Genomic DNA, 21,705 nt, shown 5'->3' on the forward strand with positions numbered 1-21,705 from the left:
TCCTGGCGGAATGCCACCCTTTGTGGTTTTGGCCATTCATGGTCCAGAGCAAGGAATGCTGTGCTGAGCGGGGAAACAATCAGAATCAAACTATCTCTTGGAAAGAAAGCCTGGAGCTCTGTTGTTACTCAGTCCCGTGGGAGGAGCACGGCTTGGTGCCCCTATCCTGCAATGTTAGCACCTGCTTCCATTAGCCCAGTATATCGCTTGAGCCTCCGAGTCAGCTGTTGTCGGTGGACGTTCTTAGGTTCAGCTCGAACACAACGCTTCACATCCATGATCATGCTGCCTGGACAGCGCTGGAAGAGCCATATACTGCGATGATAACAGCCAGCTGCTTGTCGGATTTGAGAAATACAGACATCGCTGTGCTGGTCGTATCTCGTCTTGAAGTTAGTAGTATTCATGGTTGATGTGGAGAGTGTAGTAAAAACAGAGGGCAAGGAAGGAAATCGAGACAGCGATCCAGAGGAAGAGTCAAAGAGAAAGATCATTCAGTGTTTAAATCAGCAAAGGAGGGAGAAAGGGAGAATTGGAGGAGTTTTGGTTACGGAGACAGGATTATTTATAATGGCTCATGCTGCCCACCTGATGGAAATGATCCGCCCAATCTCGAAGTGCGTCAACAGGTATGGATGAGAATTTACGAACCAGGAACCGTTTGACAACCCCCTCACTGTATCCCAATTTGACCCTTGGGCGCACCCTACTTCACAACGACTAATCCTGGCTTTTGCAAGAGACTATGCCTTACCTATGGATTGCTGTCCCACTTGCCACGTCCATATAGCGCTCCACTGCGATAGAGGGCGGTTGGGCTGATTTTGAAGACATGGATCAGCTTAGAAGCATTGGATTTATAGCAGACTACGGTAATGCTTCAACCACAACAGCATTCACTCTGCAGCTGCCCCTAAAAGGAATTCGTTAAGTGTCCACGGGAAAGTTGACTCTCCTGGAGGAGAGTCCTCTGATCAGGTGCGTCATTCGGCGAAAGTCTGGCACCCGGACCATCGATCAGCAGCATCTTGTAGAAGTTGAAAGATATTTTAATGTCTCGAGCGAATTACAGTTACACACACTAGATACGGTTGACGACATTACTAGCAGTAGTCGATATTTCTATCGTCTTGCAAAAGTTAGACCACTCCGTAGCTATTGCAAGAAGAGCTGCGCGCAATGTTATCTTTGATTGGGTCCAGAAATTGACATGAAGCATGGTTTCAAGAACTGTGATTACTTTCCCTGAAAATATATACCCTTTGAAAGAGGCATTTGATATTGTATATTGTATTCAGAAGAAGATAAATTCGGCGCTGCGGCTTCTGCTGGGTTCCTCGCCACGCCATGGCCATGAAGTGCCAAGCTCTAATCACGTGATCACACCGGACGAGAGCTACGTGAGCGGTCCATCTTGTCGTGCTCGCCGCGAAGCTCCAAACAAGCAAGGCTGCATTCTACAACCAACATCTGCTGTTCATCTTCCCTTATCCTCTTGAAACCGCCACCCGAACCCTATCCCTGTTCTCTCTGTTTCCAACAAACATCATCCACAATGGGAGACGTCGCCGTGGAGAACCCGGCGAACACCATCTCGTCTTACACCAAGGCAGCTCCCTTGGATACGATTCCCAACATAGACTCTCTCGAAGGCACAGGCGCAGATGACGGTGACGAATATGCTACCCTGAAGAAGCTGCAGAGACACCTGGAGTACGTAATATTGAATCAAGTGTGATGCTTTGGCTGACGTATGGACACCAGGTACATCAAACTCCAAGAAGAATACATCAAGGATGAGCAAAGGTTTGTTCACTTTCAGAAAATCAAGTAACTGCCTACTAAATGTGATTTACCAGGAGTCTGAAGAGAGAGCTTGTTCGCGCACAGGAGGAGATCAAGCGGATACAGAGTGTGCCCTTAGTCATTGGCCAGTTCATGGAAGCAATCGACCAAAAGTACGGTGGCCCATAACTTACTGGACGAGAACACGAACTAATGTGCAATTAGTACCGGTATTGTGCAGTCATCGACCGGTTCCAACTATGTCGTCCGCATTCTCTCTACCCTCGACCGCGAGAAGCTGAAGCCGTCCTCATCCGTCGCCCTCCACCGTCATTCTAACGCCCTCGTTGATATTCTACCACCGGAGGCCGACTCTTCCATTGCTATGCTAGGAGAGAATGAGAAGCCGGATGTGACATACGCAGATGTTGGTGGTCTCGACATGCAGAAGCAGGAAATTAGAGAGGCCGTCGAGCTTCCTTTGACGCATTTTGATCTTTACAAGCAAATCGGTGAGTGCTGCAATGTCGAGCTTCAACCTCTCATCCGGATGCCTAATCGTACCTTTGTGCTTTAGGTATCGACCCTCCTCGCGGTGTTCTGTTATACGGTCCTCCCGGAACTGGAAAAACGATGTTGGTCAAAGCTGTTGCGAACAGTACTACCGCAAGCTTCATCCGCGTGAATGGTTCCGAATTTGTTCAGAAATACTTGGGAGAAGGACCCCGCATGGTCCGTGATGTGTTCAGAATGGCGCGAGAGAACTCTCCAGCCATCATCTTTATTGATGAAATTGACGCTATTGCTACGAAGCGTTTTGATGCCCAGACCGGTGCCGATCGTGAGGTCCAGCGTATCCTGCTAGAACTTCTTAACCAGATGGATGGTTTTGAGCAGACGAGTAACGTGAAGGTCATTATGGCGACCAACCGAGCAGATACTCTGGACCCGGCCTTGCTGCGACCCGGTCGTCTAGACCGAAAGATCGAGTTCCCTTCGCTACGTGACAGGCGAGAGCGCCGATTGATTTTCTCCACAATAGCGTCCAAGATGTCCTTGTCTCCGGAGGTAGACTTGGACTCACTCATCGTTCGAAATGAGCCGCTGTCCGGTGCAGTCATTGCAGCGATTATGCAAGAAGCCGGTCTTCGTGCGGTGCGAAAGAACCGATACAACATCATCCAGTCCGATCTTGAGGACGCGTACGCTGCACAAGTCAAGACCGGACAGGAATCGGACAGGTATGTCACCGTCTTTCGTCGTTTGATATTGAATCTCACTAATGGGTTGAAAGGCTCGAATTCTACCGGTAATGGGGATTATCTCGTATCATATGGTGGGATCCTAGCTGTGCATCACGAGAAGATAGTAGCAATAAACTGTATCATCACGATTTCTGCCGACGAATCTGTAGGGTAGTAGTCAAGTGCCGTTTTTAATGAATCAGGGCAAGCACCATGAATTGTGACTCGTCTTTGTAAGTCTACGCATGGAGATAGCGTATGTATCTGTTTTTTCCTTCCGTGATTAGGACGACCTCGATCCCATGTAGGGTATGATCAAAATGCTTATGGTCAGGACATTATATATATGTGTACAGGCTACGTGATGAGGGAATCACTGGGGGATAGAACTTGGGACTGAGATCCAGGGACCAACCCTTACTCCGACTTCGAGTCTGCTTGAGAAGCATACTGTATGATTGTGTCTCCCTGCGAGAGCCCTGTGTTTTGTACAACTCTGACAACTTACTGCTTTGCAGAACGGTGCCTGGCGATCCCCGCTGCTTGCCTCAGGCTGTGAAGGAGCCCAGCATCCACTAACCTGATAAGGGACCACCGTCGGCGCTTATCAAGCCGGCTTGCCTGCGTGATCCAAGTATCCCCAACCTCGAGCTCGGCTGCTCGACTGTTCAAGAAGAATATAGGGAGAATACCCGGATAATTCCAACATATATCAACCAAATGCTAAAATATCGCATAAGTAGAGTTACTTCCCATATGCTATCAAGATACTCCCAAACTCACGCGAGTCTGCCTGCGCGGTGCCCAGGCCGATGATGCAGTTGGGGTCTAGTGATTGGCTGCGCCCCAGGTCGCTCCGCAACCAGGCGGCGGGAGCGCTGCCAGCCTGCATCATCTCACCTCCATCCTCGTCTCTTCTCCAACTCCTTCCTGTCATCCCCATCTCTATCCTTCCTTCATCGTCCTGGTCCGTATTCGTAAAGTCTATTCTTTCGCTTTATTCCAACGTTCATTTGGCTCCTTTTGACGTTGCCCATCATGAAGTCCTCTTTGCTCACAGCTTCCGTGCTGTTGGGCTGTGCCTCCGCCGAGGTTCACAAGCTGAAGCTCAACAAGGTCCCCCTGACCGAACAGTTTGTGAGTTACCTACCTCACCTCACTGGATAAAGCTGGCGAATCTCGATTCCGAATGTTTCTGACCGATATAGATCGCCCGTAACATTGCCGACCATGCGAACTCCCTCCACCAGAAGTACATGGGCCAGTTCCAACAGCAGGTCATCCAGGACGAGCCTGCCAACGCCATGGGACGCCACGATGTTCTGGTCGACAACTTCATGAACGCACAATGTAAGTTTCCTGACGGATGGCGGTCAAATGATACTCACGCCTCTTCCCCTAGACTTCTCCGAGATTGAGCTTGGTACCCCTCCTCAGTCCTTCAAGGTCGTCCTCGACACCGGCAGCTCCAACCTGTGGGTTCCATCTTCGGAATGCGGCTCCATCGCCTGCTACCTTCACCAGAAGTACGACTCCTCCTCTTCATCCACATACAAGAAGAACGGTAGCGAGTTCGCTATCCAGTACGGATCCGGAAGCCTGAGCGGATTCGTGTCGCAGGACACCCTCAAGATTGGCGACCTCAAGGTCAAGGGCCAGGACTTCGCCGAGGCTACCAGTGAGCCTGGTCTTGCCTTCGCCTTTGGCCGCTTCGACGGTATCCTCGGCCTTGGCTTTGATACCATCTCTGTCAACAAGATCGTCCCTCCCTTCTACAAGATGATTGAGCAGGGGCTTCTTGATGAGCCCGTCTTCGCCTTCTACCTTGGCGATGCCAACAAGGAGGGTGACAGCTCCGAGGCTACCTTTGGTGGCATTGACAAGGACCACTACACTGGCGAACTGATCAACATCCCTCTTCGCCGCAAGGCCTACTGGGAGGTTGACCTTGACGCCATTGCTCTTGGCGATGATGTTGCTGAGCTTGACAACACTGGTGTCATCCTTGACACTGGCACTTCTCTTATTGCTCTCCCGTCCAACCTGGCCGAGATGATGTAAGTGATTAAATACCTTTGACTCATTCTTACAAAACGGCTGCTGACTCACTCTCAAGTAACACGGAGATTGGTGCTAAGAAGGGCTTCACTGGCCAGTACTCTGTTGACTGTGCGACTCGCGACTCTCTGCCTGACATCACTTTCACTCTGACTGGCCACAACTTCACCATTGGCCCTTATGACTACACTCTTGAGGTCCAGGGATCTTGCATCAGTGCTTTCATGGGCATGGACTTCCCCGAGCCCGTTGGTCCTCTGGCCATTCTCGGCGATGCTTTCCTGCGCAAGTGGTACAGCGTGTATGACCTCGGCAACAGCGCTGTTGGTCTGGCCAAGGCCAAGTAAACGACCCCAATTTTGATATATATGTATCCTACCGCAAACGATTGATTTTTTTTCTTTGAGAGGTCGTGGCTCGGATGCGACCATGGAACCCATTGGTCCGTTCATTGTTTCCTGCCTGGGCGAGTCGCGGCGATGATGTTGTGATTCACTGTTACTGTATTTTGCCAGCTAGTGTTACTCTTTGGCTACGCGGTAACATTTAGACCTGCCGTCAGAAATGACCATACTAGTATCCCTAGATCTGGTGTTTCAGGTGTGTAGAACAATAGATTGATAAAAGTACTGCCGCAGAAGTCTGGGCCGAGTCTGGTCGCCCCCGCACGAGGCAAACCTTGAAGCTCCCGACCGCCAACCGAACCAGATCCTTGTTGCTGCCTTAGTGAGCTGGCCGCGAGATCTCTTTCATCATCCCATCACCACTGGTCCTGCGTGCTCAATCACGCCCACTCCCCAGTCTTTTGCATCTAACTTCGATAGTCCCGAGATATATTATTGCACGTCCTGAGTGCTGCTAGGTGCGACAAAGTCTTCGTTGATTTGAACCCTTCTCTCGCGCTTTTTTTGCGTCGCGTGCGCTCGTCTCGTTCGACTGCGGCCAGTCTTACCTCGCCTTCGCACGATCCTAGCGAGTCGAACGCGTTGCTCTATGAACTGCGCTGCTTAACGAAAGTATCCTTACATACGACCTTACGTCCTCAACACCGCGGTCCAGAAACGCTTGCAACTCCTCGCCGGTTCCCGGGCATGGCTCCATAGCTCTGAATTACGAGTTTCAACCACACAATAACTGCCGCCTGCCGGCTCTACTGCTACCTACAACGGTACTACAACAGAGGACGTGGAATGAGGGAATAATCAGGACAAACGCCAAGATTGGTACAGGAGCATGCTACTTCGTTTACCGCCGAGTCTCCACTACCCCATCACCGTTACCTCGTTGCTGAAACGGCCCGGTGATGAGGTGCAGAGGGATGAGGCTCTGTTCTGGTATGTGTACCAGACGACTGTCACAGAGGGGGATGGGCTGGGGAACAAGGTCGATGTGAAGCGCAAGTTCCCGACGCGATTCGAGTCGACTGTTGATGGGACGATTTTGAATTGGAAGATCAGTAAAGGAGATGTCATTGATGAGCCGTGAGTTTTGCCATCTTTGTTCAAGGTAGCGGGCGATACTGACTTGAGCTGGGTAGAGTTGAGATTGTGGAGATTGATGAGCCATGTGCGCACGAGGTGCAATATGGCGGGCTGTGCGCGGAGTGTGGAAAGGATATGACCGAGTATGTTGCTGCGATATGTGGTTTGAGATTCTGGCTAATGATGCAGGGCGACGTATAACACCGACATCACGGATTCGATGCGCGCGCCCATTCAGATGACGCATGACAACACTGCTCTGACTGTCAGCGAGAAGGAGGCTACGCGCGTGGAAGAGGATGCGAAGCGCCGACTATTGGCAGGGCGGAAACTTTCGCTGGTGGTTGATCTTGACCAGACGATTATTCACGCGACCGTCGACCCGACTGTTGGCGAGTGGATGGAGGACAAAGACAATCCGAACCATGAAGCGCTGAGCGACGTCCGAGCGTTTCAGCTAATTGATGATGGCCCTGGGATGCGTGGCTGCTGGTACTATGTCAAACTACGACCAGGGCTAGAGTCATTTTTGCAAAACATCTCCGAGATGTTCGAGCTGCATATCTACACGATGGGAACCAGAGCCTACGCGCAGCATATTGCTAGTATCATAGACCCAGACCGGAAGCTGTTTGGAGACCGCATCCTCAGCCGTGACGAGAGCGGGAGTTTAACTGCCAAAAACCTCCATCGGCTGTTCCCCGTGGACACAAAGATGGTCGTCATTATCGACGACCGCGGGGACGTATGGCGGTGGAGCCCTAATCTTATCAAGGTTTCACCGTACGACTTCTTCGTTGGCATTGGTGACATCAACTCAAGTTTCCTGCCGAAGAAGCAAGAGCTGGGGCCGCCGCCAGAAGACAAACCGACGAGCGCGCCCGCCGAACATCATGTAAATGGATCTACTGAGAAAGGCGATGGGTCAGAGGTGTCAACATTGGAACAGCTGGTGACTATGGGGGGTGGAGATGACCCGCGGTTACTGCAAGAGCAGAGCGATGCGCAGGACGAGACCATCATGCATCAGGTTGAGGATCGTCCGCTATTGCAAAAGCAAAAGGAGTTGGACGCGGAAGACGACTCGATTGAAACTAGCGATTCTTCGAGCATGGACGAGTCGCCAGATACGGCTCGACAGCGGCATCATCTGCTGGTGGACAATGACCAGGAACTTATTCAGCTAGCAGAACGACTGGAGCAGGTGCACTCCCAGTTCTTTGACCAGTATGACAAGAAACGAGCTCGAGGCCTAGGAGGGCGAGTCGCTGCTCTCCGAGGAGAAAAGGCCCTGTCAAAAGAGAAAGATGTCGACCTGAAGCTGGTACCAGATGTCAAAGACATCATGCCGCAAATCAAACGGCGCATTCTCGGCGGCGTAGTCATCGTCTTCTCGGGCGTCCTGCCACTCGGCACAGACACGCAAAACGCCGACATTTCCCTCTGGGCAAAGAGCTTTGGGGTCACGATCGCGCAGAAGATCAACATGAAAACGACACACCTAGTCGCCGGGCGGAATCGCACCGCCAAAGTCCGCGAAGCAACCCGCTATCCACGCATCAAGATCGTCACGACGCAATGGCTCCTCGATTGTCTCACACAGTGGAAGCGTCTTGACGAGGAGCCATACCTACTCCCAGTCCATCCCGACGACCGCGGGCTGCCCATTTCGCCGAGCTCCAAGGAAATGGCCGAGAGCTCGTGGCTCTCATCCTCCGATGAAGCAACTGGCAACGAATCATGGACCGACACCGAAGAGACCACCGAGCTCAACGAGGATATTCTCAAGTCCTCCGGCCTAACAGAAATGTCCCCAATTGGCTACGACCAGGACCAACAAGCCGCCATCCACGAAGAACTCAAAGAGTTCCTAGGCAGTGACGATGATAGCGAAAGCGACAGCGAAGCCTCCTGGGCCATGGATCGTGACGAAGTCCCGCCGACATCGTCCCCCGGTAAGAAGCGCAAGCGAGACGACGACGCCACCGACGAAGAGGAAGCCTCTGGCTCGGATACCCAGACCGAAGCCGGCGACGTTCCCGGCTCGCGGCTCTCGCAGCGCATCAAGCGCTCGTACGAGCGGAGCACCGGGTTAAAAGAAGTCGCTACAGCTAGCGGAACGGGGTCTGCAGCAGGTACTGGCACAGGTACAGGGTCACCTTCGAATTCAGGCACAGATCGTGATACACCTGAAGTCTCATTCGTCGAGACCGAAGAAGAGGCCGCTGCTTCGCGGAATCCAGATGCCGCGTATCCTGAGGATCCCGTTGAGGACGACGATGAGCTCGAGCGCGAAATGATGGCGGCGTTTGAGGACGGCGGGTTCGATTCCGCTGCGGAGGAAGATATTGGTGCGGAGAATGGGTAGTTGCTCAGCCTGAAGAATTCTAAGCGTTACCAGTACCATCCTACATGTTCCTACGCCGTCTCCGTCGGTTTCTCCTGAACCCGCTCCAATCTCAGACCACACACTGCGGTGGACATACTTCGCCGTCTTGGACTGTACATTCCTCCTGCCCTACCTTGTTCCTTGCCCTTATGAGCATAGCGAGGCGTTGGTGACTGACTTGAACTACTGAACGACCTGAGTTGAGTTTTTCGTATTTATCCTTTTGCAAATGAGGGTTTCAGATTGTTTCATATGGAGGTCATCTCAGATAACTAAGCTCACATATGTATCGGAAGATATAGGAAATAACATGACAATGCATCACCGCTTGTTCGACCAAATCGTAAATCAGTAGACGCTCCCTAACGCCATATATGCACCAATCGTAACTCGGTAGAGATGCCAAGGATATAGAATAAATAAAACATGGCCGCGTCACTCGTACCAACCATACCATACTACTTGTCGTGGTAGTAACCAGATAATGCCCAGAGCACCTACCCTGGGTATGTTCTCCAAGACTCAAATAGTCTTCCATAGCCTGTCGAGACAATCGCAGGCAGCATCAATTCGTTGAAGGCCATAGAACGGATGCTAGTGGTTAACATCTCGATGCACCTTCCACGCCATAACCATCATCCACAGAAAGAAGACTGTATTCACCAGCTCAAACGCAAAAGCCGTGCGCCAGCAGTTACCTGCCCAAATAGACGTTAGCGACCTCCCTCAAGCTAAGCTTGTTCATTCCCCAACGCCCGTTGCCCACTCCAATTCAACGAAGAAGGGAACAAAACCGGGGAGACAAACAAAGATTATTCTGCGTAATCCACGCCATCGTATTCAAATTATCCCCTCCGACGCGATTATCGTAAACCCAAATCTGGCAATTATCGTTGATGTTCGCGACGACGCCGTACATCTGCAGGGACGTCTCGATGAGCCCCGTGAGCCAGAGGACGAAGAGGATGAATGTGCCGACGAGGATTATGCCCGGCAGGAGGAAGCCCTGCATCGCGAGAACGATGACGAGGATGATGAAGAAAAGGGAGAGCGTGCTTGTTGTAAGCGTGTAGGGGAGGAGCCTATTTAGTTTTCGGGTTTATGGTTAGTTTGGGCTCGCTTGTAGCTTTGTATAGGAGGAAAGGAGGGGGGAGGAAGGGGAAGTACGTACCATGGCACACCGAGTCGCAGCTCATTTTGTACGGAGATAAACCAGGCGAATATACCCAAACAGATGCAGGATGCGGCGAGGACTGTGAGGATCCAGATGTTGAGTTGGATCTCGGGCCATTGGTAGTGTTTTGGAGGTGGACGGCGGGCCATTGCGGTTCTCGGTTTGTGTTGAAGTCGAAGCAAACGGGCTTGTAGATGGTATTTATATGTCACGGTGTATAAGTCGCTGCAGTCGGTACCTCAGTCGAAGAGGGGTCCCGTGTCTCATAACAATTCGTCTCGAAATATGGGTACGGCCTTTTGAGGTAGGGTATACAATCGGGTAGGGATTCAGATGGATGGATGACCTTGCCACGACAAGGGGACCGATTGGATGAGTGCTATGAATAAGGTACGGCGTGAGGCCGCAGCCAGCGCATCCGCGCCGTCTCTGTGCCTGCCCGGTGGAGTGAAGCTGAAGCAGTTGTGGTGTGTCGATTGAGTGAATCGATACGCTGGTTCGATCGGCGTTACATAAGCGGGGCTCTTCGTTGGGTTGAGGCAGCGAGGTTGTCACTGTTGGGCTGTTGAGAGGGTGGAAGGACGATTTCGACCTTTTTTCTCGAGAGAGGAGATGACGATGTGGATGACGGTATGAAAATGATGAAGAAGAATGTCAAAGTGGATTGAATTGTGCAACTGAGGTTGAGAAAAAGAGGAGGCGGGGAGTTTGTTTTTCTATACTTCGGCTGCTTAATTCCGGTGGCAGGGCGACCTCTCCCCTGTCCACACTCGAGCCCCCGCTCCGTATCAACAACTTCTTCATAAATCATTAATATTCTTCTTTAGACTACCCGTCTATGTGTTCCAGCTAACAAGTACAGAAAACCGTCTACAGCAAGGTATCGCCCAACGCGCTGCGAACCAGCGAGCACCCCGTGCGAATCGTGTCCGAAGCCCCCACGGCGTCCAGGCTGGGGTTCACCTCGACCAGATCCATCGAGATAAGGTTGCCCGTCTCGTGCACGCACTCGCAGATGAAATCTCCCTCGCGCAGAGTCAGCCCCCCACGCACCGGGGTTCCCGTGCTAGGCGCATACTGCGGGTCGAGAGCGTCGACGTCAAAGGAGAGATGGATTGGGGTATCGTTGCCGATGTGCGCGAGGGCCATTTCGACGACGCGGCCGATTCCGTGTCTGACTTGTCAGCTTATCTTGCAACTAACAAAGGCGAGGATATAAGAGAGGGGAAGGAGTACCTGTCAACATCGTGCATGCTGAACGCCTTGATTCCATGCTCACGCAGTAGCTTCTTCTCGCCGCGATCGACATCTCTCAATCCGATATAAACCAGCTTCCGCAGGTTCACCAGATGGTTCTCCTGCAACCAACCAAAGATATCCTTCTTCTCCTCCTTCGCCAGCCCGGTCAAAAACGCCATCGGCATACCATGGATATTACCGCTAGGGCTCATCTCGGGGATGTTGATGTCCGCATGCGCATCGACCCAAATGACACCGATCTCACGACCCAGTCGCTCCCGCGTGGCCCTCGCAATACCAGAGATACTTCCGATCGCAATCGAGTGGTCGCCGCCGAGCGTGAGTGTGAACTTGCCCTGGCGCGAGTGCTCGTATGTCTGTCTGCTGAGGGTCTCCGTAACGGCGGACACAGCGCGAGGCTTCAGCATACCCCGGTGAGAGGGGTCCTCGGCGGGGATCTCATTCTCGTAGTAGTGCACTGTGTTGTCGTAGTCGATATCGTAGTCGAGGTCTTCCTTGAGCTGGGTAAGGAGGCCGGCTTCGATCAGGGCCATCGGGGCCGCTTCGACACCGAGCTTGCACTGTCACACACAAAAGACCACATTAGCTCTAGCTCTATTTCTGTTTTGGGTCATGCAGGGTCACAGGGTGTTCGCGCCGCGAAGCATGGCACTGCAGAATGCACTGCAGTGATCGACAGCCGCGGGTATCCGTACCTGGCCGCCATTAAAGCCGACAGCAACGACGCCGAGCTGGTTTGGCTGGGAGAGGAACGTCTGCTTGATGGTGGATGGTTGAGTCATGGTGGCAGAGATATCAATCTGATCTTTGACTGTGTAGATATCGTCGTTGAGCGCGGCGATAAGGTGTCGAACAAAGTAGGCTAAAAAGATTCTAGAAGGACCTAAAATAGCATTCGTCGATGTCAGTCTGGATTGGGTGGAGTCTGCAGTTGCGGTTGCGGTTGCCAGTGGGAGCCACGAACGTACGTCGGAGTATAACACGAACACGAACACCTGAGATGAGATCTTTCTCAAGCTGATGAATTCAAAAAGAGAAGAGAGGGAGAAAATGTTTAAGAGTCAAGTCAGACAGCCTGAAGACAAAGAGAAACCTGTTCGACTTTATGTTGGCAGCTTGCCGTGGGGCATCGCTAAGACCTGCTTTTAGGGATCGTGGATTTCCGCTAAGTACAGGTGCAGGAGAGAGACGGCTGCGCATCCCACTCCACCGTGCGAGATCCTGCGTTTTTATTAGCAATGGGTTTTTTTATCGGCCAGGTGGTAACTAGGTTGCAATGCCCAGAGAGTTTACCCCTGTGAAAGCCTGAGGGACCATGGTGTCTTATGCTGGAACGTAAGGGGAGAATGACGTCCCTGGTATCTATACTTGTGTGTACGATGTAGTATACATGTCTATCTAGCTTACAATTCACGCATCTAGAACGGTTCATACTCGGGTAGGGGCTAGGATAGAATAAGCTCCTTCAGAATCGCCTCCGCCTTTTGCGCCTCAACACGCCCTTTCTCTCCCATGCGTATCATCTGCCCTACAAACCATCCCAGCTTCCCCAGCTGGTTCTTCGTCCGAATCTGCTCCACCATGCCTGGGTTCAGCTCCATAGCCGCCTCCGCTAGGGCAATGTACTCTTCCCTCGAGAGGGGCCGCAAGATAAGGTTTTCCTCTTCAAGCAGCTGTGCGACAGGCCGTCTGTCTCCGTCGAATAGCATGCCGAGCACCTGCTTCGCCGTAGCGCCGGTGATTTGTTTGCGCTGGAGGTTGTCGATAATCGCCGCGAGGGACTGTGCGCTCACGCGCTCTGCGTCCCAAGGGAGGTCGGCTTTTGTTAGAAGGCCGCCGAGCTCGTGGAGGACCCAGTTGCCTGCTATGCGGCCGAGGTCGGATTGGGCTTTGGAGGGGAGATCTTGCTGGAGCGAGCGGAGAATGTCGACTACGTCTTGGTAGTATTCGAGTCGGGCGCCGTCTTCTAGGTCCACGAGTGGTTTGGCGTCTTCGATGGGGAGTTTATAGGTAGGACCGACTAGCATGTCGAGCAGTGTGTCTGGTACTGTTGGTAGGCTAGCCGCAACCTCCGCAACGAGGTCCTCGCCTATCAGTAGGGGCGGAATATCCGGATCTGGCATATATCGATAGTCGACCTCGCCTTCCTTTCCTCGGAGCTTGCGGGTTTCGGTGCTCCCAATTGTCCATCCTCGCGTCTCGCCCTCTATAACGCCTCCGCTCTCGAGGACTGAGATCTGACGGTTCTTCTCCGCAATGATCGCGTCCTCCACCGCCTTGAAACTGCTCAAGTTCTTGATCTCGGTACGCTGACCGAGGCCGCTAATACCACCGTACTGATGAGCACCCGGATCCTCGCTTCGCTGCCTAACCGAGACGTTGATATCGGCACGGAGGCCGCCTAGTTCCATTCCAGTCGTCACCGCATTACACGTCTGGAGGATTGATTGCACCTTGCGCACAAGGGCAGCAGCCGTAGCGGGATTGTGGATTTCGGGCAAAGTGATTATCTCAATGAGAGGGTGGGATACGCGGTTGAAATCGAGCAGCTGCGTGGAAGGAGGGTATTCCTGCGACTTGGCTGTGTCTTGCTCAAGCTGGATCTGCTTGATGCCAACACGGATATGGTCTCCATCTTCCGGGGCAATACCGTCGTGTTTGTATAGGTCGATGTGGCCATTCCTCGCAAAGGGTTCTATCGAGTCAGTACTCGCTACCAAGTCCGGGTTTATGCCATACCGTAGTATTGTGTGATTTGATAGCCCGCCGGCTGATCCTGGTAGAAGTAGTGCTTCCGATCGAAACGGCTAACTGGCTGGATCTCGCAGTTCAGGGCAATGGCAGCGCGCAGGGCGGGTAGGAGCGTCGCAACTTGGAATTCCTAGCAGTCCATCAGCATCTCCATCGCCTTAATGACAGATCCTGTACAAACCGGCTGACTCCCCGGAAACGCCAAGTCAAAAAGCGCAACATTCGAGTTTGGGACCTCAGACGACGAAGTTGACGCTCCTGCACACCAGTCAGAGAGACCCCTTGCATGACAATGGCTCATGTATAATTGGCGCACTTGAGAATAACTTTGCCTCCGTGTTCAGCTGCGCATGGATCTCCACCCCCACGGTCAACTCCCACTTCTCCCGCGAAGCCTCCTCCTGTTCTCGTCGCCGTCGTTTTTGGGCCTTTGCGGATTTCGCATCTTGTTTGAGTTGTTTTCGGAGAGGGATACGGTCTTGCGCATCTGTGGGTGCCGTTTGGAGGCTGCGGATTGGGGTGTAGGAGGGCAATTGAAGTGGAAGCGACTGGTTGAGTGCGGAGAGTTGGAGGATGTTATGGTGCCGGCATTGTGGGCATGTGAATGAGAGGGCAGCGCGGGGCGTATGGCGCAGACATTGTCGGAGCATATGGAAGGCTGCTATTTTGTAGGATCCGGAGCCGTTCTAGTGTTGGGACCGAGTATTGACAGGGAATAGACTATCTGGTAGCTACCGGAGATGTTCATCTGGTGGAGAGATTAAATTACAAGCATTGCGCCAGGCATACGGTAACAAACCAGCATTGAGCTTATTTCTTAGGGCCAGCGGGTAAGATACGGTAACTCTCGTCGCATTTGGTGCCTAACGAGTAAGGCTTATCTCCAGGGTCTCTAATTGTCAACAGTTCGCGGACAATGGAAGCCTCAGTATGGTTCCCACGAGATGTGGAAATGAGAGGGCGGAACATCGGTTGGAATCGATATCTGACACTGTAGGCTCCAGAATTGTATCAGAGATCAAGATATGCCGGGATGTTAGTGTCGGCTGTGAGAGATCTGATACATCGATGAAGGAGTCGTCGTGAAAACCAGATTGAATCGAATCATCAGTCGTCATCAGATGAGTGAGAGCGAGCAGTTGCAGTCATGTCAATCGCGAAAAGTTCGCGCGTTCTCCAGAAGAAAGCAGCAGCGAGTCAGCGTCAGACACATCAGATGCACTGCGATGTAAGTTCTGCAGCAAACTCCATATATTGGCGATGATCTCGACGCTTCCATGCCCCCAGCCGTCTTCTTTCTTTCTGCAAACTCTCCTCATCATTGTTCTTTGTTTATTTCCGCTTCTGTCAGGATTCATCACAGAGACAGACCGAGGGATCGATCTGTAACACTTGGCGTGGTGTCAGGCGCGTATCAACCCATCCTCAGCGAATCGAGCCCCTCCATGATCTTCAGCTCAAGAACCTGTGAAAGAAGATCCATGGGGTCCGTCTCAGCTTAACTCCTGCTACTATCTGCGCTAGTTCATTTATATATACCAGGCTCGTCGGCCTTAGGTTCCTCAGGTATCCCTCCTCTTGGGCCTTGACTCGGGATCTCCAGGCTTGACTATTCTATACCCAAACTCGTTGGTGGCTCCATACATACTCACGATTGCTCCACTTCCGCAGCTTTATTCCGAACTATTGAAAATCCTCGTCAAAAACCGCAAAGTCCAGAGAAAACACAAAAATACAAAAGGAATCAAGGCGCCTGGGCTTCGCGCCTACGCATTCTGTCCTACATTCCTCTCTATCGCTATCCGCCTGGAATTCCTCAAGGCCCCTCCATCCTCCCCTTGACATGCGCCCATTGCCCTCGCCTGTCTTCACCGTCTTATTTCTTCATGTCCCCGTCCTTTTCATGTCTTCGGGTTTCACGACCTAATCTGTTTCTGCCGGGTTAAGCTATCGTGATCCTCTACCCTAGCCCTGATCGCAATGCCGTCCTCGTATCCTGGGTTCAATCGCCCAAGGAGGTCTACCAAGTCTTCCGCTGCTTCTGTCATCTCGACGAGCTCGAAGACATCCAAACCTTCAGTCGAGAAATCCAGGAAAGATATTCCTCCACCTCCGCCTCCACCACCCGCGCCGCCGAGCGTAGAACCGAGCGGCTCTGGATATACTCCCAAGGCGCAACCGGCGCCAGCAACTGCACCCGCTCCAAAGGGCAAAGAAAGCAAAGAGAATGCACTGAACGTGTTTGAATTCCTTCAGTCCGACTCGGAAACAGACAGCGATTCAGACTCGGATCTTACCTCGTCCGATGACGATGACCTGCGCCCTCCATTCCCACCTAGCTCCAGCTCTAAACCCAAAGCTCCTGCTCCCCGCCAACCAAACACGGCTGTTCCCGTGCAGAACCGTCCAAGACCCTCATCTGCCAAACCAAAGGAGACACAGCCACCCGGCTTGTTCAATACGTCCCCGGCCACAGCGCCGCCATTGCAGCTCGCCAAGCAGCCACCGGCTCATCGACGACCGTCCACTGATGCATCAATCAGCGTCGCGGGGTCGTATGATGGCTCGCTACCTCCAGAGCATAGAAACTTGGAACTAGTCCCGGAGGATTATTACCAGAAGGCCTCTACTTCTCTCCGTCGAGCGTCCTTCCCGCCATCTCCTCCGCAAAGCCCAGAGGAAGACCTACATCGCTCTGGCCGGAAGATTAGGCGGAGCACAAAATCTTCACGCCTTCCCACCGGGTATGGCCTCATAGCATGGCGGCTGAGTTCAACCGCGGAGGGGAAAGAGTATAGTATACCGCCCCTCTACCGACGCTTCGAAGACGTCAACCATCGAGTCCTGCTATACCTACAGGATGAAATCGCCCACCTGGAAGAAGAGCTGCGGGTGCTGGACGACTATGAAGAAATGCAGCGCCGAGGAGCCGCCGAACAGGAGGGCACAAAGGTGATGCCTGCGTCTCGACGCATGGACGTCCAAGCTCAGGCCTATTCGTCCCTCCATTACCGCCGCGAGGAGGTAATGGGCACATTGATCCAGAAAACAGAGCAATATAGTATGTCGCCTCTCCCGATTCTGATATTCACAAATCCTAATATATTCCTAGACAATGCTCTCGCAGCCTACAGCAAAGTCCTTCAAACTCTCCCGCGCGCCAGTGAAACAGACGTAGACACCTACCGCAAATGGATGAAAGGAAACGTCCCCGTCGCACCCCACGAAATGCGTTTCCTCGACCACCGCAAGGATCTCGTCTCGCTGACTCCGGAAAAGAAATCTGAGCCCTCATCGGAAACACCACCCGTCTACTCTGCCATCATCATCGCCTCGGCTGCAATCATCCTACCACTCCTGGCATTTAGCATGATCGCCGAATTCGCTGGCCGAATTCTGGTTGTCGCCGTCGTTGGTGGTGCTTCGGCGGCCGTTGCAGCGAATTACTCGACGGGGGCTGAACATCTTGTCAAGTCGCAGGATGGGTGGCGGTGTGCTGGATTGTATGTTCCAATTTTTCTCTCTCGTATATATGTGGCTGAGTACATCCACTAACCTGGCGGACAGATACTTTGGCTTCATGGCCGTAGCTGCGCTATGCATCTAGTATGCTCGCCACCACCGAAATGCAGCCACTTTGATATCGCCATTCTATCTATCACATATACCCCTTTGCGCATCTCATTTACACTCCCTGATACTAACGACATGACGAATTCTTCGACCGGCACGCCAGAACTAATCAACGATTTATCTGACCAATTCAAACGATTGCTTCTATTTTCATATTCTTGTCATTGCTTCATCATTCAATGTTCAAAGTTCGAGCGATAGATAGGAAAAAGGGATCCCACATTCGGGACCCTTGGAAGGAGTTATATAGTTTACTCGCGTATGCTGCTGCTGGGATTAGCGAACAGGAAAGGAATGCATGGCGACTACGGTGAACTTGAGATTATTCCTTTCATTCAATTTTATATTCTGTTGTTACTTCCTTCTGCCTTGTTGGACCAAGCCTTCAAGTTCTCTTGGTTGCCCAGGTACTAAGTACCTTCTCTTTACGGTCTTTGAATCGGTTACCCTTGATTTCGATGCTTTTTTCGATTTTCGGTGTATTATATATATAGTATCATATCTTTCCTCCTTTCTTAAGGAACACTCATCAGTAGCGTAGTAGACGAAGTTCTCTTCTTAAGTGCCACGGTATCAGTCGGATCTTGAGAGAGTGGTGGGTGCCAAAATATATAGTCGGGCTCTATAGCATGACGATCTTCATCTCCGGATCTAATGAAGTGTACTAGTCAAACATAAGGGATGAAAGGTAAGTAAAATGCGAAGATAATAGTAATAGTAATACTAATACCAATACGTGAGATACCCTGATGATGAATAATAGATAGTCTGATGGTCTGATAGCTGCATGTCAAGCCATGGATGAAACAGAAACAAAGCTGTAGATCCCTCTTCCTTACCACCTAAAACTATCGTAGACATGAGATCCGAGTCTACTACGTTGGTGAGACCAAAAACGAGGTAAATAGGTAAGAGTAACACAATAGTAAAAATGAAAAAAAAGGGAAAGTGGAAGAGCGGAAGCAGCCTCCGTAGTGGTTAAGTAATAAGAAAACACTGGAAAGAAGAAACAGAAAACCTTTAGCCTAAACACCCCTCCCTCTTTATCTGCGAAAATCACATTTGTAAAACCGCAAAACGACAGCTTGAATAGAAAGGGGTAGACGTGTAAGCAGTACTAGTATAAAGTCTTGAAACAGATTATGCCGGCACGGGTGTACCGTTCTGTTTTGCTCCAGGGGTGACGCTACGGTCCTGCGAGCTGGCATGGTCTGCGGGTTGCGACTGTGGTGTCCCCGGTGAGCTCTGAGCAGCTAGTTGGACCTTGTTTCGATCCATCAATGCGGCTTGCTCGGCGGCACTCCTGGCGTAGGTAACGGCTGCAGCGGAGTTGGAGTAGGTGTTTAGTGTTTGATTGGGAGCATAGTTGGCGTATGGTTGCGGCTGTTGACCTGCCTGGGGATGTTGCATAAACCGTTGCTGAGGGTTCGCGTTCGGAGGCATGAATGGTGCCCGGGGGGTCGTGTATGCGCCTGGTTTTTGAGGGGATGCGCTGCGACCAGGCCCAAAGGGTGTCGCATTGTAAGGTGTTTGTTGTCCAGGTCGCGGGGTGTATTGTTGTGGTGAACCTTGAGCCGGGATCGGACCGGGCTGACCTGAGTATGAGTACGCGAAGCCATTTTGTCCTCCTCCTCGTTGGTATTGGATTGGATTGGCCTGGCTATACTGCGGGGTGGGCTGCGCGTACCCGGGGTGAGGACCGGGCCGCTGACCAGGTGTTGCCGGGGGCCGAGCAGTTCCCGGGAACTGTTGCGAGTTGCCAGGTGTATATGCTCCGGGAGTAGAAGGTTGTCTTGGCGGATAGTACGGCTGGGGAGGAGCCTGAAAGTTCCTTTGTGGTTGAATTTGGGTGTTGGTGGTGAAGGCACGTTGATTGTATTGCGCCTGGTAATTCGTGGGACGCGAGGGTGTTGACGTTCTTGGGGCAGCCGCCGCCGCCGCCGCCCTCTCTTGTTGGATTGTATAATCGTCCTTCTCCATGGTGCCCGAGTAGTCGGTACTGTCTATCAAGATCTTCTGACTTATGTTTAGCTCCGCTAGTTGGTCGCCATTCAGCTTGGCGACGGCAAATGGGGGCAATTGCGAAACAAGGACCGCTAGGCTGGACCTGAGCGTCTCATAGACCTCTCTCTCCGGATCTGATGGCTCATCAGAGGAGACCTCATTAGACGGTGTTTCTTTAGCTTCCGCACCTGCGTTGGCTGGAGTCGGAAGCTCAAGATTGCGAATCTTCTGATAGGAACTCAGGGTCTCTAGCAAGTCTGACACTTCCGTCAACAGGTCGTCTGTGTCTTTTGATGGTTTATCCCCTTCCTCTTCCTTGGCCGCTTCAGGCTGGATAGCAGGATCGACAAACTCTTCCGGATCGAAGGACTTCACCATCTCTTCCAGGGTGCTTTCATCAAGATCCCCAATGCTTCCAGGCTGCGCAGTTGTATCTTGAGGCTCATCAATTGTTATTGATAGCAGGGCATTCAGGCGCTTAGCTCCTCGCTTGCTCCACCATACCAGATTCTTCGCATCAGCTTGTAAGACAGCATTTGAACTGTCAAAGGAAGGAGCAAAGGACGAGTAAACACCTTGCAGGACCGCCGAGTCTTCGTCCGCCCATAATAACGGATCCTCCTGGAACTTCTCTTCGCCATGCTGCTGCGGTGTCTGTTGTTTCTGACGGCGACCCCAGAAAGCGGGAGAAGATGTCACTCCGCCATATTGGAGCCAGTTACCAGAAGGCAGCTGCGCAAAGGAGTGATGATTCCGATCTCCGAGAAAGTTTTTATAGTTCGTCACAGCATCAAAAGGGTCAATCCAGCTGACCTGAGCAGCGCGAGAAGTCGACCGGGCTCTCCTTGGCGGTTCCAACTGAGGCAGAGTCGCTTTAGGAGCAAATACCTCTCCAAATGTCTTCGCTATCTTTGGCTTCTTCTCAGTGTCGTAGGGAGCAACTTTTGTGGTTGTAATACCATTCGGCAAGCCACCCTCTGGAAGCGGGGTCTGTACCTCCACATACCGCTTGGATTCTGATTCCTCCGAAGATAATGGAACCTTGACAGACTTTTGTAAACTCGAGTAGAGCTGTTTCGGATTCGCAGGGTTGCCCAACAAGGTCAACACCAAGCCATTGTTTCGAACCTCGACAGTCGACGGAGGCTGCTTCGCCGATGCCTCTGCGTCATTTCCTGGTGTTTCCGCTTTGACGTTGGGCTGACTGACTTGCGCCTGGCGGACAAGACTGTTGAGTAGCTTCTTGAAGGCAGCTATACGGTTGACAGTCTCCGTTACGGGCGTCCCGTCCGTCGGAGTACCGCTAGCCTGAGCCTTGTTCCTCTCGATCACAGCCGTAGACGCCTTTTCGATGTCGCTCAGGAATTCGGAAAGCGTGTTGTAGCGGTCCGACGCGACGCGCGTTTGAATACTCGCAGCCTCATCCCTGTCTCCAGCAATCTTTGCGCGTTTCGACCGGGGTTTCACGGGCGATGATGGAAGAGGGCAGGATAGGAGGTGAAGCTCCGTGTCGTTCCTGTTCGTGATTAGTTGGGCCTTTAACTCGAAAGAGCTGTCGAATCCTTACTTGCTCAAGATATCGACCAGGTTACGCAGAGTTTCTTGCAGTTTTATCCTCTCGTCTGCAGCTGTGCTGGCCTCGTGAGCCGCCCTGTCATCGTGACTTGAGACACGCTTTCGTTTGCCAGGTGTTGCCAGGGTAGAAGGGTCAGGAGTGGCAGTTGAGCGTTCGCCGTTCGTGGCCGCCATCGAGGTTCCTCCGCCTTCGTCTGCGCTCATGGTCTCGGGGTCTCGGAGTCGCGCCGGGGGTGTAGTTTTGTCCTTCACGCGCGAACCAAAGCCCGTTTTGTCTCCAAGGGGCTGCAAGCCAGCTTTGTCAAAAATAACAGGACGCGACCGTGGCGCCTGAAATTGGATTATAACTTT

At 52.2% G+C, this 21,705-nt stretch overlaps 8 protein-coding genes across 8 annotated transcripts; 4 read left to right on the forward strand and 4 right to left on the reverse strand.

Annotated features, from left to right (window-relative positions):
• The first annotated feature begins 1,346 nt into the window (after positions 1-1,346).
• rpt3 (proteasome regulatory particle base subunit RPT3) lies at positions 1,347-3,534 on the forward strand. The gene is made up of 6 exons (XM_071041925.1): positions 1,347-1,713; positions 1,765-1,806; positions 1,860-1,958; positions 2,011-2,297; positions 2,363-3,026; positions 3,080-3,534. Exons 1-6 carry the CDS (start codon positions 1,556-1,558, stop codon positions 3,096-3,098), a joined length of 1,269 nt encoding a protein of 422 aa, XP_070893260.1. The 5' UTR covers positions 1,347-1,555; the 3' UTR covers positions 3,099-3,534.
• Positions 3,535-3,938: 404 nt separating this feature from the next.
• BJX68DRAFT_248510 (pepsin-like aspartic protease) lies at positions 3,939-5,674 on the forward strand. The gene is made up of 4 exons (XM_071041926.1): positions 3,939-4,166; positions 4,238-4,379; positions 4,432-5,086; positions 5,146-5,674. The coding sequence occupies exons 1-4, from the start codon at positions 4,068-4,070 to the stop codon at positions 5,432-5,434; spliced, it is 1,185 nt and encodes a 394-aa protein (XP_070893261.1). The 5' UTR covers positions 3,939-4,067; the 3' UTR covers positions 5,435-5,674.
• Positions 5,675-5,856: 182 nt separating this feature from the next.
• Positions 5,857-9,228, forward strand: fcpA (protein-serine/threonine phosphatase). Its single transcript, XM_071041927.1, has 3 exons — positions 5,857-6,568; positions 6,625-6,711; positions 6,758-9,228. The coding sequence occupies exons 1-3, from the start codon at positions 6,321-6,323 to the stop codon at positions 8,934-8,936; spliced, it is 2,514 nt and encodes an 837-aa protein (XP_070893262.1). The 5' UTR covers positions 5,857-6,320; the 3' UTR covers positions 8,937-9,228.
• A 323-nt stretch (positions 9,229-9,551) lies between these two features.
• Positions 9,552-10,280, reverse strand: BJX68DRAFT_259081 (uncharacterized protein; the record flags this gene model as incomplete). Its single annotated transcript, XM_071043639.1, has 3 exons — positions 9,552-9,655; positions 9,765-10,039; positions 10,129-10,280. 3 exons carry the CDS (start codon positions 10,278-10,280, stop codon positions 9,552-9,554), a joined length of 531 nt encoding a protein of 176 aa, XP_070893263.1.
• A 603-nt stretch (positions 10,281-10,883) lies between these two features.
• Positions 10,884-12,462, reverse strand: BJX68DRAFT_248517 (arginase). The gene is made up of 4 exons (XM_071041928.1): positions 12,360-12,462; positions 12,087-12,274; positions 11,368-11,951; positions 10,884-11,305 (listed from the first exon to the last, which is right to left on the reverse strand). The coding sequence occupies exons 2-4, from the start codon at positions 12,171-12,173 to the stop codon at positions 11,002-11,004; spliced, it is 975 nt and encodes a 324-aa protein (XP_070893264.1). The 5' UTR covers positions 12,174-12,274; positions 12,360-12,462; the 3' UTR covers positions 10,884-11,001.
• Positions 12,463-12,762: 300 nt separating this feature from the next.
• Positions 12,763-14,845, reverse strand: BJX68DRAFT_248521 (glutamyl-tRNA(Gln) amidotransferase subunit PET112). The gene is made up of 4 exons (XM_071041929.1): positions 14,459-14,845; positions 14,324-14,400; positions 14,131-14,272; positions 12,763-14,086 (listed from the first exon to the last, which is right to left on the reverse strand). The coding sequence occupies exons 1-4, from the start codon at positions 14,790-14,792 to the stop codon at positions 12,837-12,839; spliced, it is 1,803 nt and encodes a 600-aa protein (XP_070893265.1). The 5' UTR covers positions 14,793-14,845; the 3' UTR covers positions 12,763-12,836.
• Positions 14,846-15,883: 1,038 nt separating this feature from the next.
• On the forward strand, positions 15,884-17,911 carry BJX68DRAFT_209611 (uncharacterized protein). Its single transcript, XM_071037711.1, has 3 exons — positions 15,884-17,203; positions 17,255-17,645; positions 17,710-17,911. The coding sequence occupies exons 1-3, from the start codon at positions 16,123-16,125 to the stop codon at positions 17,747-17,749; spliced, it is 1,512 nt and encodes a 503-aa protein (XP_070893266.1). The 5' UTR covers positions 15,884-16,122; the 3' UTR covers positions 17,750-17,911.
• Positions 17,912-18,615: 704 nt separating this feature from the next.
• Positions 18,616-21,692, reverse strand: BJX68DRAFT_209618 (uncharacterized protein). The gene is made up of 2 exons (XM_071037712.1): positions 21,347-21,692; positions 18,616-21,295 (listed from the first exon to the last, which is right to left on the reverse strand). Exons 1-2 carry the CDS (start codon positions 21,556-21,558, stop codon positions 18,916-18,918), a joined length of 2,592 nt encoding a protein of 863 aa, XP_070893267.1. The 5' UTR covers positions 21,559-21,692; the 3' UTR covers positions 18,616-18,915.
• Between the last annotated feature and the right edge of the window lie 13 nt (positions 21,693-21,705).

Source organism: Aspergillus pseudodeflectus (assembly GCF_044049435.1).
Source record: "Aspergillus pseudodeflectus strain CBS 756.74 chromosome Unknown BJX68scaffold_80, whole genome shotgun sequence".
In the NCBI taxonomy this organism is placed as follows: Eukaryota; Fungi; Ascomycota; class Eurotiomycetes; order Eurotiales; family Aspergillaceae; genus Aspergillus; species Aspergillus pseudodeflectus.